The sequence below is a fragment of the Scyliorhinus canicula genome, chromosome 4, assembly GCF_902713615.1.
Source record: "Scyliorhinus canicula chromosome 4, sScyCan1.1, whole genome shotgun sequence".
Lineage (NCBI taxonomy): Eukaryota > Metazoa > Chordata > Chondrichthyes > Carcharhiniformes > Scyliorhinidae > Scyliorhinus > Scyliorhinus canicula.
Genome location: NC_052149.1, coordinates 39,428,226 through 39,445,099, shown reverse-complemented (window position 1 = coordinate 39,445,099; position 16,874 = coordinate 39,428,226). Strand labels below are relative to the sequence as shown.

Here is a 16,874-nt window from a genome sequence, read left to right as displayed (position 1 = left end):
TGAAGGTTTGGAGGTTGTTCTAGAATCTGGATATGTTTTCATCCTTTTCTTCCATCCTTTCATGTTGAACTGCATTTGATCAGTTCAACTTTTGTCCTGGTCAGTGGTTGATACTCTAACACATTTCTTGTGGGATGGACGAACATTATATCAGTCTCCTTGCTGTTTCTTTCACTGCTTCCATCATCACATGGGTCATGGCGTTGTCCACTGCGGTGGAGAATGGTAATTCCTGCGACTAGAATGAGATTTAGCAGTAAACATGTCAGCAATGGAAGGCTGCAACTGAAAGTTGAGGTTCATTTCATGGCTGGTCAGTCTTTTTTACATCCTCCATTGGAGGAATCAAGGTAAGCTCCTGATGGTTGGCTGGTCCAGCCATTGAAGGTTTACCAGTACCTGTAATGAGAATGGACGAACATGCTTCTCAAAGAGTGAAGAGAGTTCAGAGCTTGGGTTCTGTATGATTAATGACAATGGTTGTCTTGACAGCTTCTGCCACTTTTAGGAGATCGAGGCATCTCTGTTCAAGAGAGAAACGCTGGTTACAGACATACATCAGCCCGAGGGTTTGCTTGCTGCTGGAACAGGGAGGTGAAAAGATTTAGCTGACTCTGCACTGAGTGATTAGAACCTGGAATTCCAAAGGAAATTCAATGGAGCCTACTGATGCAGTAAGGAATTTTAAATTTCTGCCTCCAGCTTCCAGGCCTTTCTTTGATGTTTTTTCCTTTGCACCTCTACTTTGAGCTTCTTTTCAGGTCAGACTGCTTGGCTAAACTATTTCTCAGTATTCCAGCATTTTAGTTTCTGTCTACATTTTCTGTGAGTTTTTTCCCCCCAAAACTGCCTTCATGTCGTAGGATGTTGGATACAGTTTGGCAGGTCTTCAAACTCATATTTTGATTAACTGTAATTCTTTATTGACTCTTAGAACTATTTACAAATTTACAGTAAAGAGTACCGCTCGGAGCTGTCTCCAAGCTTGCTTGTACACAGGGCGCTGTGCAACACTAAACTGACCCTGAATGCTCTTTCACCACTTTGTGCATAGTACTGTAATCAGCCTCACATTAGCCATATATGTACCAGATCTTTATACTACAGGGGGCTCAAAAAAGAAAGTGGATGGCATCCCATCACTTTCCCAACTATCCCCAAACCTGCCATCTATATTATGGTGGACAGGAAGGCAATTAAGGGCCTCATTCCACTTCCACCACTATTTCACATGCTGTGGGGAAGGCAGAGAGCCTGGCAGCTTTCACTGTGTGAATTGTAGTCGGGTAGGAAAGGGAGGTACCTCCTTTGGATGGCCCTTGTGTCCATCAGAGGCGCAGCCAAAAGATTGTGCCCTCCCGCAACCACTCCCCCCCCCCAGCCTCAGGAATCCAGACCCATAGAATCCCTGCAGTGCAGGAGGAGGCCATTCGGCCCATCAAGTCTGCACCAACCCTCTGTAAAAGCACTACAGTTAGGCCCACTCTGCCTGCCCTATCCCTGTAACCCCGCGCACTGATCATGGCCAATCTGTAGCAGGTGGGGTTGGTGTTGCCGAACTTGCTTCATTATTATTGGTTGGCGAATGTGGACAAGGTGCGGCGGTGGTGGGAAGGAGAAGGAGTAGAGTGGGGTAGGATGGAAGAGGAATCTTGCAACGGGTCTAGTTTGAGGGCTATGGTGATGGCAGTGTTGCCAATGACTCCGAGTAGATATTCAGGGAGTCCAGTGGTGCAGTCCACGGTGAAGGTATGGAATCAGTTGAGGATGCATTTTAGTGTGGAAGGGATGTCAGTCCTAACGCCGCTGTACTAGAATCATTTGTTTGAGCCGGGGGGATGGATGGTGTATACAGGAGGGAAGTGGGGCTGGTCAAGGTGAATGATCTGTATTTGGAGGAAGGGTTCGCCAGTCTGGAGGAGCTTAGGGAGAGGGTAGAGCTGCCGAGGGGGAGTGAGTGCAGGTATCTGCAGGTTACGGACTTGGCGCGAAAGGTCTGGAGGGGTTTCCCTACGCTCCCGGGATACAACCTTGCTGGAGCGACTGCTGCTTCTGGACATGGAAGGGGAGGGAAGAATTGGGGATGTATACAAGTGGCTGGGGAAGCAGGGAGGCGAGTGGGTGGGGAAGAAATGAAAAGCGGAGTTGGGAGGGGATATCAATTGGGGAATATGGAGTGAGGCACTGCATAGGGCAAACGGGACCTCCTCTTGTCCAGATGAGCCTGATACAGCTTAAGTTGGTGCACAGGGTGCATATGACTCGGGCAAGAATGAGTGGGTTCTTTCAGGGGTAGCAGATGAGTGTAAGAGGTGTGGGCAGGGGCCAGCGAATCATGCACACGTGTTTTGGGGTTGCGAAAAATTGGGAAGATTCTGGGCGAGAGTGTTCACAGTCTTGGCCAGGATAGTAGAGGAGGAGGTTTTCCCGGACCCTTTTGTGGCGATATTTGAGGTTTCAGAGAAGCCGGAGCTCATGGAGAGGAGGAAGGCCGATGTCTTGGCCTTCGCCTCTCTGCACGGCAGCGAATTTAGCTGGAGTGGCGGTCGGCATCACCACCGGGGGTAACGGCTTGGTTGGGTGACCTGTACGACTTCCTGCGATTGGAGAAGATAAAGTATGAATTAAGGGGCTCCTCAAGGGGGGTTTGAGGAAAGGTGGGGGATGTTTGTGACCATGTTTGAGGGGCTGTTCGTCGTTGGGGGGGGGGGGGGGTGGGGTTGAAAAAGGGGTAAACATCTGTACAGACTGTATAGCTGATTATTGGGAAGTATGTTTCCCTGGGTGTTATTCGCTGTCACCTGTTTTGATACATGTTTGTAATAAAGTACATTAAAAAAAAGATCATGGCCAATCTACCTAATCTTTGGACAGTCCTAATCTACCTAATCTTTGGACAATCTACACACCTTTGGACAGTAAGGAGCAATTTAGCATGGCCAATCCACCTAACCTACACATCTTTGGACTGTGGGAGGAAATGAAATGAAAAATGAAATGAAAATCGCTTATTGTCACAAATAGGCTTCAAAGTACGCTTTAGGACTGAGTTTAGGAGGAACTTCTTCACCCAAAGGGTTGTGAATCTATGGAATTCCTTGCCCAGTGAAGCAGTTGAGGCTCCTTCATTACATGTTTTTAAGGTAAAGATAGATAGTTTTTTGAAGAATAAAGGGATTAAGGGTTATGGTGTTCGGGCCGGAAAGTGGAGCTGAGTCCACAAAAGATCAGCCATGATCTCATTGAATGGCGGTGCAGGCTCGAGGGGCCAGATGGCCGACTCCTGCTCCTAGTTCTTATGTTCTTATGTTCTTAAATTAAGTTACTGTGAAAAGCCCCTAGTCGCCACATTCCGGCGCCTGTTCGGGGAGGCTGTTATGAGAATTGAACCATGCTGCTGGCTTGCCTTGGTCTGCTTTCAAAGCCAGCGATTAGCCCTGTGAGCTAAACAGCCCCTGGAGGAACCTCTGGAGGAACAGAGCACCTGGAGGAAACTCACGTAGACAAAGGGAGAATATTCAAACGCCATACAGATATCACCCAAGACCGGAATCAAACCCTGGTCCCTGGTGCTGTGGGCAGCAGTGCTAACCACTATGCCACCTTGCTGCCCCGACCGCCTCACTAGGTTCTGCTAGCCAGGCCCGCCCAAAATCCCAAACTTACTTTTAAGTCCAGAGTGCATCAGTCCTCTTCTTGGGGACTGCCTATGTCCTAGCAGGTGGCCACTTTACAATCCTGGCACTGCTGGGATTTCAGAATTGTAAGCCAATCAAATTGGCCTGTGGTTCTTTAGGGCAGGACATCCTCCCAGATCAGTGACAAAAGTCCCATTCTGAAACAATTAAAGCTGCTTCCAGCATTTTATCGCTATGGGTGGGTTGACGACTGACAAGTCAGGGTTGCGGGGAATATAAAATTCAGCCCAACGAGATAAATTTTAACTTCACCCTGAATTTGATGTCAATTCTGGCCCTTTGACAACTGGCATTATGGGTGATGGCCAGTCAACAATCTTTTGAGCTGGGAGACGACTTTGAACGCATCTTTGACGCATCTGAAAATTATGCTCCACTTGGATACTGAGGGCCCCCGATGTAATCCACAGAGACCTCTGGCTGCTGCTCAAAAAATAGGCCCAAACCTTTTTTCACCTGTTATTCATGTGGGGCCAGAAAGGGACAAAGATGTCATTAGGCATCAATGTTCGTGTTAAGCTGCGTTCATGCACTGCAATCTAAAGGTTCTCATGCAGACCACACATGAATTGGCATGTTTAAATTACCACACATGCATAGCCACACAGAAAAATGTAATAGTGTTGCACACCTAAATAAATTACCTTCACATTCCAAAACATCATGAGAGGGATTGTTGCCAGTCGAACCCCATCCAGATTATTCCTCCCTCACTCACCCAAAGGGTTTACTCACTGCTGGAGCCAGCATATTTCTGGTTTTCCTCAGAGTGCTCTATCAGAGCACCAGTTTGGCACACGGAACTTTCCAGATCATTCCAAATGAGTCCCTGACTGCAAAGTGCCTCCTGGCAGCAGCAATGGATCGAAAACATACGGGATATGATTCCAAAAATTAAAGTCAGCCCCGTTGACTAATTTCTAAAACAGACTGGGGATTAGAGGGAAGAAGCCTTATTCATGCATTTGTAACCTGATTGTGAAAAGACTCACATTGATGCTACAACGCTACGTCTATGTATTTACATTGTGTATTTATCGTATGTCCTATGTTTTTCATGTATGGAACAATCTGTCTGGACTGTACGCAGAACAATACTTTTCACTGTACCTCGGTACACGTGACAATAAATCCAAATCCAAAATAAGAACAGAGGAATAGGAGTAGGACATTGAGCCCGTCGAGCCTGCCCTGCCATTTAATATGATCATGGTTGATCGGACACTTTAATTACCTTTCTATCCACTAGCCCCATTACCCTTTACATTATTGTTAATGTACAATGATTGAGCTTTGACAGCCCTCCAGGGTGGAGAATTTCAAAGATTCACAACCATCCGTCTGAAGAAAATTTTCCTAATCTCTGTTCAAAGTGGTATCCCTTTATTTTGAAATTGTGTCTCCTGGTTCTCAACTCCCCAATCAGGGGAAACATCAGGAGAGCAGGGGGCAGCAGAGCAGAGAAAAGGGGCTGGTTTAGCTCACTCGGCTAAATTGCTGGCTTTTCAAGCAGGCCAGCAGCACGGTTCGATTCCCGTACCAGCCTCCCCGAACAGGCGCCGGAATGTGGCGACTAGGGGCTTTTCACAGTAACTTCATTGAAGCCTACTCGTGACAATAAGCGATTTTCATTTTCATCTCACCTGCATCTACCCTGTCTATTCCCTTAAGTATTTTGTAGGTTTAAACCTCTCATTCTTTGAAACTGGAGAGAAGATTTTACACTGGTTGGGATGCAGTCAATGCATGTTCTTTGGTTTGCTCCAAAGATGAACCTGCTCTTCGAAGTCAGTATTATACCATTGCTACACTAGCGTGACTTTAATTTCCAAGTCAAACCCTTCCCGTGGACCAATTAGCTGACAAATCTCGAGCAGTTTTATGCTGTGGCCTCATGGACCTTTGTGGATGTGATTAGACTTTCACACTCCCTTGGAGAAACATTTCATCCCATGGGATTGAACAAAATACCGGAGATAAAAAGCAGTGTGTTCATCATGAATCAGCCTCTGGTAATATTGTTCTATTGTTTAACTTGCCCTAAAACTTTGAAAGCATGGAGAGTTAACAACAGTCTTCTTGTTGCCTTGATTTAGCACACAGTTACCTGTTTAGTGTCTTTATCCACTTTCACTGTACCCACTAAGAGACAGCAAATATTCACCAGCTCTACAGGGTTCAACAGGAAGAGGTCACTTGTCGGAACGTTTCTAAAACAGGAAAAGGCATTTTTTAAAAACATACAGCGTTTTCTTTCGAGCATAACTCCAAACATTTGCTTACACAGGTAATAAAATCATGTTGGACAATGGAAGATATTCCATTTTCTGAACCCAGTATCACGTTTCTCATCCTCCTGCGTAAATTTGAACAGGAAAGGGTGGATTCAATGTAAAGTTCACTCTTGCCTGCCAAAATAATTCAGGTTAATGCCAATCTCGGAACATTACCCCCTGCTGCATTAGTGTGAATTGCATTTTCCAACAGCAGCCACCCTTAATTGGCAGTGCTGAATAATAAAAAAGGACAGTGAACTTGAGTTTACATAGCTTCTTTCTCTGGATGACCCAAAGCATTTCACAATCATTTTGGAAGTGTAGTTTCTGTTGTAACTTCGACAAATAGGACAATCAATTCATGCACAGGAAGATCAAAAAAAACATTAAAGAATATGAACGACTTTGTACAAAGTCATGACCACAGTTAAACCCAATCAGGTTGAGGCTCCTCAAGTGATGATGATGGATCGTCATCACTGGCAAAAGAGAAGACAATGAGCTAGAAATCTGGTTGGCCTCAAGTTTCATGCACGAGGCTCACAATTCCCTTAACAGGCCCGTTCAGCCTGAGGTACATGCAAAGTTTGTGTACCCACCTCATCTGAATGACTGTGGCCCTAGTTGAGGTGCCTCCAATCGATCTCTGCCACTTAACACTGTTAGCAATCTCTGCAACACAAAAGGAGGCCCCAGCAGCATTGTTTGCTGATCACCTGGTATAGGCAGTCTGCTTTTTTCTTAATGTCAGGCTGAGGTTTTGAAGCAGAACTGGATAAATCTGATTGTTGCAAAGGAAATTCTTAGAAACTGTACAGCAGGATAGACAGAGAAGTCCATAGTGATGCAAGTTTTAGTTATAAAGGTGGGCAGGTGGAGATGCTGTGATCTCACAAGAGGCCTGGGTTACTATACTTAGAAGCGTGAGAGCAGGTATCCAGGAAGGTCAAGTCCCAGAGACTGGAATTGAGGTCCTGCCAACAGTGACGCAAGAGGTCCAATGACCTCACACAGATGGTCAAAGTCCGTGAATGTATCTTCAGGTGATATATTCACCCCACCTATACCACCAATATTCTGCGTGCTCAATGCATCGCAGACCAATAATCCACCCAGCAGCACTCCCTGACACTCAAGACTTCTACCTAACGTTCTTACACATTACCTCGTCCTCATGACGCTACTAATGCTGCCAGCTTCAGCCCCAAGTTTTGCCTCCTCCAGCCATTCAGCTACGAAAGGCACCACTCAAACACATTGCTGACATTCTTCCCTCTCTTGCAGAATAAAGTTGTAAATAACTGGAGGAAGCAGCGCAGAACTTCTGGGTTGATGGATTGGGGAGGGGGACATGATAAAAGGGTGCCTGCATCTTGTGATCTCGTGAGCCCTACAGAGGAGGTGGTTCTCAGCACCCTGGTGCCAGAGAGGCAGGGCCCCGTGCATCAGACATTGCTGAGAACAGAGGCTGCTGGTTTATCCCTGCTTTATGCTCCTTCTCAACTCCCAACTCACCCTCATCCAATAATCTGAGAAGAGGAGCAACTGCAGATGGTGTGACCATGGACTATTTTGCTTCACACCCTAAACCACTTTCCTCGCATGTGTCACACCAGCTTTCCCCTTCTGAGTTCATGTTTTCAGATATCTAAGAACTATTGCCTGCTGAGCCACTGGAGCCTCAGACAGAGGAAAGAGAGCAACAGGGCAGTAAGAATGAAGAGGCTTTGAGCTGACATTTACAAAGAAATATGCCACTCAGCTCATTTGCAGCGGCCAACTCAGACATTGACACTGCCCTGAAATTGGAGGCTGGTGTAGAATTGGAATGAGCCCATGGGAGTCACTGGGCATGGGTAGACATGCCATAGCGAGAGGATGTTTTTTGACCAGCTGACTTGAGAATGACTGGTACAGATGAGGATCCGGACAGGGTGTTATACAGAAGTGTGCCAAATGGGCATGTTCACTGAGATGCTGGGAGCATTCGCTGGCCTGCCAGACCACGTCTTGTCATTATGAAAGAGCAGCTCATCAAAGCACCTCTAAAAGAAAACTCGACAGTTTTTCCAGACATTTTTCAAGAGACAAAGGTTTGAAAATCTAACTTAACTACATTTAAGGGTGCCTGCATGAGGCTTTAAATAACATTACTACATTACTCCAGAGACCGGGGCGGGATTCTCCAACCCCCCCGCCGGGTCAGAGAATCCCCGGGGGGGCTGCACAAATCCTGACCCGCCGCCCCAACACCGACTGTCATATTCTCCAGCGCCATTTTCTGGACGGGGGCGTGATTCCTGCCACGCCGGTCGGAGGCCATTGGTTGCGTCCCCCCCTGCCGATTCTCCGGGCCCCGATGGGCCGAGCGGCCATCCATTTTTGGCCAGTCCCACTGGCGCGAATCACTCAACTCACCTACCGGCGGGACCTGGCAGGTAATTCGGCGGGGGCGGTTCTCGAGGGGGCGCGGGTGGATCCGACCCCAGGGGGGAGGGCCCCCATGGTGGCCTGGCCCGCAATCGGGGTCGACCAATCTGCAGGCGGGTTTGTTCCATGGGGGCACTTCTTCCTTCCACGCCGGCCCCTGTAGGGCTCCGCCATGGCCGGTGCGGAGAAGAGAACCCCCCCCCCCCCGCACATGTGTCAAAATACCCTGGCCAGTCTGCGTGGAATCACGTCGGCGGTTCCGCGCATGCACAGGATCACACCAGCCCTTCGGCGCATGCGCGAAGTTGCGCCGTCTCTTTGGCGCCGGCTGGAGTGGCGCCAACCGCTCCGCCGTCCACCTAGCCCCCGAGTGCGGAGAATTCCGCAGTTTCGGGGCTGTTGACGCCGGAGTGGTTGGCACCAGTTCTCCCACTGGCATGGGGACTTAGTCCCCGGAAGGGAGAATCCTGGTCAGTGCTTCATGCATCTTTTCTCAAGAGGAGACAATGCAAGCATTGTTAGGTCCCATGTGGTTCAAACTTGGGACTCTTGCATTGCCTGATTAGTCTGAGTGTTGCAGAATGGTGATTAATCAATGCGTTCAGCATTCTCTCACCTCTACAGAATAGCCAGACACACCTTACAGCGTAGATATGGGCTGGACTTTGTTCGAGGGATGCAGGTACAAGTGTCCAGTGTCGGCCTCACACCCAGACATGGGCCCTGAAGGGTGAAAACCCCCTTCCTGAAAGTTTCTGGTCAATCAGAGCGTGGCAGCTCGCCATTACCAGCAATACCACTGGAAGCGTGGCTGCTGTTGGTAATGTACTAAAGACCACACTAGATCGACGCTGGATCCATGGACGCAGGCAAGTGAGAGCAGGATGGTGGCCACAGGGATGGTGAGGCCCTCACTGGTGAGAGGGGGGCAAGACGGCAGAGAGGGTTGGTGACAAGGGAACAGTGGTGGCCTTCGGTTGCCTTCCCTTTCCTGATGCCAGGTTCCTCGAACAAGCACCAACAGGAGTTTTTATGTGGTCTTCAGGAGTCACGGAAAGGTCATGCGATTTGGTGGGGATCCCTGAACCGCCAATAAATTCTGATAGGCTCAGGGATAATTGGCTTTAAGCTGCCTCATTAATGAGCTCAATCGGCTTCTATCCGCTGGTGGGCAGGATTCCTGCCAGCATGCCCGCTCTGTTAGACTCCGCTGATTCCAGCCCATGGTCATGGTTGGATAGGAATCCATTGGGCATTATTAAATTGAGTGGTTTTGCCCTTACCACAAAATTACATATCAGTGCCTGAGATAATGGGCGTTATGCGAAATTGTTGGCCCTCCGGATTCTTGGTCTTAAAATATTAAATGCTTGTATTGAATGACAAAACCAGCTCACGGCACCTTATGATTTACTCCTGCTCTTATTTCTTATGTTCTTCTGCAAACATAAATACCTTCTGCTATTATGTTGCATTATTCAGTCAACTGGGATAAATGAGAGTCATGTCCTCCTTATCTAACAATTCATTAACAATATCATGGGATTGCCTGTTTTGGGGCTTTATTCTGATAGTACATGACTGAGAACCCTTTGTGAACCAGGTTTTCCTGCTCAGTGTCCGAAATGTTTTACATTTTACCTTGTATCTTGTATAACATCTTGTATCTTGTATAAAAAGCAATGGAAGAATCTATTGTTATGGGCCAGGGCTTAGAAACTCCAAAGTATATTATGAAGTCCACCTGACCAACGTCCTTTATGAGGTAGAATTTAGCTAGGATGAGCACAAGAGCCTTCCCTTCAGGTGTGATTCAACAATCTTCCTAGACACTTTAAGCAAAATAAGCTTTATTCTAAGAATTTAGTTAACATATATAGGTAAACACATAGCAAGAATTTTTATCAATTCCAAACATAAAGACGCCCCACACCTACAATAATCTATGTATAACACTTAATGAATACCCCCTCAACTGTTCCAATTCAAAAACAAAATCCCATTAACCAAAAACCTTTTTCAAGGGCGTGGCCCAGCACTCTGCATTCTCACTTGAATATGACTGGCTTTTCCTGAGATTCTGACCCTGTCTCACCAGCAGGTTTAAACCCTACCGAAAAGCAAACTGTATATTTTAAGTTACCAAAGTACGTAGCTATAATCAATGGGTTTTTTCTGGAACAACTCTTTAAAATGAAAATAGAGAGAGAGAGACAGGCCAAAACACTTATTTTCTCTGCCTGTAGTCCACAGCAATCAAAACTGAAAGCAAAAGTAAAGCAAACCTCACAGCCACAGCTCAGCTCCACCCAAAAAATTATATCACTGAAGCCATGTGATAAGACCTTTCTTAAACGGACACTTCCATGACGATATGAAATGTCTGTACCAATGATGGTTAGATTTGGATTTGCTGCCCCAGACTGTTGTTGAGGTAGAATCCACTAAGTGTTATAATTGAAATTCGTCTTTGATAAAAAAAAACAACATTAAGGGGTTGGGGAGAGAGCAGTAGAGTGTGAAATGAAAAATGAAATGAAAATCGCTTATTGTCACGAGTAGGCTTCAATGAAGTTACTGTGAAAAGTCCCTAGTCGCCACATTCTGGCGCCTGTTCGGGGAGGCTGGTATGGGAATTGAACCGTGCTGCTGGCCTGCCTTGGTCTGCTTTAAAAGCCAGCGATTTAGCCCAGTGTGCTAAACCAGCCAAACCAGTGTGGTTAGCCATAGTGGCTCATGAAAAGCACTGCAGACTTTATAGACAATCTACTGTAAATTCCTAGGATCTAAAAGAAGAAGCTATCAAAACCAGAGGACTACTTCACATGCATGGGTCCGTTTGCTGCGCATGAAAGAAATATGTGCGTGGGTTTCCTCCGGGTGCTCCGGTTTCCTCCCACAGTCCAAAGATGTGCGGGTTAGGTGGATTGGCCATGCTAAATTGCCCGTAGTGTCCTAATAAAAGTAAGGTTAAGGGGGGGGTTGTTGGGTTACGGGTATAGGTGGATACGTGGGTTTGAGTAGGGTGATCATGGCTCGGCACAACATTGAGGGCCGAAGAGCCTGTTCTGTGCTGTACTGTTCTATGTTCTAATACAAGGCAGCTATTTAGGTAATTATACCCAGTGTGTGACAGGAAGGGACAAAGTGGACAAACATTTAAAAACAGCAACAATTAGGGTCAAAGGGGGAAACAAATGGTAAACTGGCCCAGGGGGGTGCCCCCACGGTGCCTTGACCCATGATCAGCGCCCACCGATCCACGGGTGGGCCTGTGCCCCAGGGTTAATCTTTCCCTCCGCACCGGCCGCTGTCAACCTCCGCCATGGCCGGTGCGGAGAACCCCCTCTGCGTATGCGTTGGGATAATGCCAGCGCGCACTGGCGCTCCCGCGCATGCGCCAACTCGCGCCGGGTAGCGGAGGCCCTTTGGCGCCGGTTGGCGTGGCGCCAAGCCCATCCACGCCGGCTGCCGCGGCGCCAAACACTCCGGCACCGGCCTAACCCCTGAAGGTGCGGAGGATTCCGCAACTTCGGGGCGGCCCGACACCGGAGTGGTTCACGCCACTCCTCAGGCCGGAGTGGCCCGCCCCTCCGGCTCGCGAAGAATCCCGCCCAGTATTCGGCACAAAATAAATGAACTAGTGGCACAAATTGAGGTTAATTGGTACGATCTTTTAGCCATTATAGGAACATGGTTACAAGGAGATCAAAGCTGGGAACTAAATATTCAGGGGCATGTGCCTTTCGAAAGGACAGACAGGCAGGAAAGTGTGGTGGGGTAGAATCATAAAATCATTGCATTTACAAGGCATCCATTTGGCACATTGAGTCTGCACCGGCCTTTGGAAAGAGCACCCTACTTAAACCCACACCTCTACCCTATCCCGGTAACCCAGTAACCTCACCTTTGTTAGTACAAGATGATAACAAGAAATGGTCTTGGATCGGAAGATGTAGAATCCATAAGGCTGTCGGTAAGAAATAACAAGGGAAAGAAGACACTGATGGGAGTAGGCCCTCTAACAGAAGATATATTGTAGAATGGAGAATAAATCAAGAGATAATGAGGGCATTTAACAAAGGCAGTACATTAATCATGGGTGGCTTAATCTTCCGTGGATTGGGAAAATCAAATTGGCAGAGGTAGCCATGAGGAAGAGTATGTTCGGGATAGTTTCCGAGAACAATATGTTGTGAATCCAACCAGGGAACAGGTTATTTTGGATCTGGTAATATGCAATGAGGCAGATTTAATAAACAATCCCAGAGTATGGGGAAAAGACGGGAAAGTGGAGTTGAGGATTATCACATCAGTTCAGCCATGATCTCATTGAATGGCAGAACAGACATGATGGGCAGAATGGCCTACTTCTGCTGCTGCATCTGATGGTTATATGGGGACGGGTCCTCCAAGCAGCAAGATTTCACATATCGAGCTTCCCGTCTCGACGACAAAAATGTGTTCCTTGGCCTCCATCTGAACAGAGTGGTACTGAGTATAAATTAGCCCCTCGCTCACAAACAACCAGAGGAGAGAAATGGAGAACAGGTGAACTGCAACCCACTGGACTACGCCACCACCCCAACAAATAGTGACCCAATTTGAACAGGTTTTCTCGCAAAGCTGAATTTACCTCAGATAAGTTGGCTCCTCCCCATAATAGGAATCAAATGTACAGTATCATTAAACAAATATTTCAATATTACCCTATTGTGGTAAGGTTGATACCTTCCAGCGTCTTGATGATTAACTGCTGAGGGAGGCAGAATTCCACAAAAGCCTGAATTTATAAAATAAAATTCACATGAATTAACTGATGAAATTCAGGTTATAATTCACTGCAACCTGGGCAACCCATCAGAAGCAATGTAATTCTGGGAGAAATCGTGCATTGATTATTGGAGCTATTAACCATGGGGCTGCATAGTTTATCCAATGATATGAAGAACCACCAGGAACAATTTGCATTCCACATATGTGCACGTAAAATCTGCTGGATTTAAACAAATAAACAGCTAAGTGCGGAGGATCATCTGGGATACACACTGCTATCAATGCACGTGCAAAAGATTGGAAAACCAGATAACGCAAAACACACCTTACGAGTGTAATAACAATACTAACTTGTATTTACATAGTAAAATATCACAAGAAGCATCCTGAAACACAATTTAATACTGAGTTACATAAGGCGATATTAGATCAGATGGCCAAAACCTTGGTCAATGAGATAAGTTTTAAAGAGCTTCTTAAAGAAGGAAAGAGAAGTGCAGAGACAGAAAGGTTTCGGGATGGAATTCCAGAATTTTGGGATAAAGACGTTGATAGCACAGCTACCAATGATGGAAGATTAAACTCGGGGATGCTCAAGAGACCAGAATTACCAAGGAGCAGATATTTCTAGAATCCCTCCAGTGCAGAAGGCGGCCATTCGGCCCATCGAGTCTGCACTGACCTTCTCTAAAAGCACCTCACTCCCCTGCCCTATCCCCACAACCCACCTAACCTGCACATCCCTGGACACTAGGAGGCAATTTAACATGGCCAATCCACCTAACCCGCACATCTTTGTACTGGGGAGGAAACCAGAGCACCCGGAAGAAACCCACGCAGACACGAGGAAAAAGTGCAAACTCCACACAGTCATCCAAGACCGAACTGAACCCGGGTCCCTGGCAGCAGTGCCACCGCGAAGCAGCTGCGCCATTGTGCCGCCCATATAGTGTAGTGGAGCTGAATTTCAGAAATAGGGAGTGACAAGGGATTTGAAAATCAAGATGAGGATTTAAAAAAGAAGTGTCACTTTACTGGGGGCCATGTAGGTCTGTAAGCAAAGAGAGCAATCTGTTCACCTCCTGCACTTAAAGGAATATAATACATGCAACAACCATTTAAAAAAAAAATGTGCCCCTTTATCAATAGAAGTTCTGCTGAACATCATAGCGATATTGCCCCGGTATCTATGGTAGGTGCTTTAAGGAAGAGGATCCCTCATTCCTGAGGTCTTCTCTCTCCTTCCTCTTATCTCCTTACACCAAAAAAAAAGCACAACCCCTAAGGCAGTAAGTTACCCTGCTCCCAAGTTTATCCTAACACTGCTCTGAATGTTGTCGTTTGGGCAGTGATGAAATGGAGCAAATGGAGGGATTGCCTTAATTGGCCTATTTGGCTTTCCAGTCATCCGCATAGTCTCTGACGACAGTACAGGATCCAGAGGGAGCATGCCTATTTAGTGACAAGATTTGGTTATGGAATGCAGTTAAAAGGAGAAACATCTGCCTCCAGTTACTCGAAAAGCAAACCCATCCAGGGACCCATGCCGCAACACCAACTTGCTGCATCAATCTTCATGAATATTTTAAAACCTTTTATCCACCACATCTGTGAGGTTCTTAGAAATGTACAAATGCCAACAGAAAAAATGTTAAGGAAGGTCCATTTCCTAGTGGATTCTGGCTACTCCGCATTATTCATTTGGATTCATCTACTGGGTGATCGTCAAACCACAAGAGTCGCTGAAGCTTACCATCCGCAGGTGGTTTACCTTCCAGGACAGAACAGCATCAGTAAGGGGTGGTTTTGTTTTGCAATAAGTTAAAGAAGTAAAATGCATATTGGAAAAGTCCTTATTGCAACAAATCACAAAGTCATTAGAGTTTCTGGGCAGGTTTTCTTTCCTAGCCGTTAGTTTAACTGATTGATGAGACATTGTGCTATAAATTGTCAGAACAACAGTTACTCTACCATTAGAATCAATAGCATTATGTTACACTTGTCTCGTTCCTTATCTCTGACAGAGATCAGCTCCACCAGCCGATTTGACAACTTATCAGCAAGGGATATCCTGTGTACACATAAAAAAGATTCAGCTTTAATTCGCACTTAACTTACTGTGCAGTATGAAACTGAGGCAGAAACAGGATTATATTTAAAGCATTTCCATAGGGTATTAAAAAACAATTAAAAACACAGTTTGCTTCCTTCCCACAAATGAATAGTAGTATTTTACTTTTTGAGTCAATTTTTAATTCCGCTTCAAGGCACAGTGCCCTCCATGCCCAGTTGGAAGTACCAACGGCAACGCAGAATTCACATATTTAAGATCACGGACATCTTTCTCATCAAATAGCTGGACTCCAGCCTAGTAGAAGCTTATGGAACAAATTGTCGACAGCAACTGTAGTTGAGATTGCTCTTTGGATTGACAGGGCCGAAAGCGGCTGCCAGCAATCTCTTCAGACCTTCAACATTCAGAGAGTAAAAGGAAAGGACATGTCTGGGTAACAAAAAAAGATGGCCACTTTCTAGATTGAGATTTCACCGTATAGGTTCACTGACCGGAAAATCCATTCTGAGAAAACTAGAAGATAAATGTCCTACTAGAAAATGGCCTACTTAAATTTTATCCCACCACTTTAGATCTTTTGAGGCTTAAGCAGATTCCCAAAACAAATATATTGCTTATTCCAAAAGTAAAAAAGGCAAGGTCAAAGTCTGTAAACTTACCCAACTGAGGCAGCTGAGTTCGGAGGTGATACTAGGATATGAAATCAAAAATCCCCTCCAACCCCCCCCCCTCCCCCCACAAGTAGATGTATTTGAATGACAGCCAGCCTGATTAATACTACTTATCATTCTTGGGCTAGATCAATATTTCTATTAATATTAAAAAGTGCAACAAATGAATCTCGCCGTCTAAATATTAACCACACTAAATGCCAATAATCACATATGATTTATGACACTTTGGATATGCAGAATCTTTAACTCTTTTATATTCTGCTTCACAGTTAGAAAAACGCTCCCAACATTTAAAGCCAATTATTTGTTGATAAACTTGTAGCATTTACATTCGAATAATTATCCCACGACTGTCCACCACAGGGATTACATGGACACCTGTAATCTGCATTGTTGCCAATGTCAGCAGGAAGAAAAGGAACCAAAACATATGTTTATAAAACTTGTTTGGCTCACAGTACATCTTGTAGTAAATATCTTCCTTCCCGCAGTGATTACAAGTCAGTGATTTAATCTTGGGGTTCAGGTGACAGTTATTAACTACGGCAGCTCTGCTCTGTGGCCTCAAATACATCTAAATCCCTTAATGTACAGCTTTAATAGCTGTCCATAATTCCATACACAACTTTTTTATTCACTGTTGAAATAGAGGGAAAGGATGCAGCAGATTCTGAAATAAGTGGCAGCAGTGGCATATTTTATTTTAACGCACGATTACCCAAGTAGAACCTATCAGAAGTTTAGATTAATTCCCTTCTTTTGCTTGAGGATATGTCAAATCTCCTGGGAACACAGTTACAACAAATTAGCCTCCTTTCATGGGAGAGCGGATGGCCGACAGCTCAACTGCACGAGCGTGTCAGCGTGGGTTCCCATGAACCCCTTCCTAACCTCCCTTTCATTGGAGAAGGAAGCGGTTATTGTGTTAGCACCTGTGTCTGTGAAA

General features: G+C 45.9%; 1 protein-coding gene across 4 annotated transcripts in view; it reads right to left on the bottom strand.

The window, feature by feature from the left end:
• Positions 1-16,874, bottom strand: part of LOC119964510 — a 210,188-nt gene that overhangs the window by 96,691 nt on the left and 96,623 nt on the right. For all 4 annotated transcript variants that reach the window (XM_038794087.1, XM_038794083.1, XM_038794086.1 and 1 more), the window contains 3 exons: positions 15,152-15,251; positions 13,114-13,187; positions 5,806-5,908 (listed from right to left, as the gene is read on the bottom strand). In XM_038794087.1, coding sequence (XP_038650015.1) covers positions 5,806-5,908; positions 13,114-13,187; positions 15,152-15,251 — 277 coding nt within the window. The remainder of the gene's footprint in view (positions 1-5,805; positions 5,909-13,113; positions 13,188-15,151; positions 15,252-16,874) is intronic.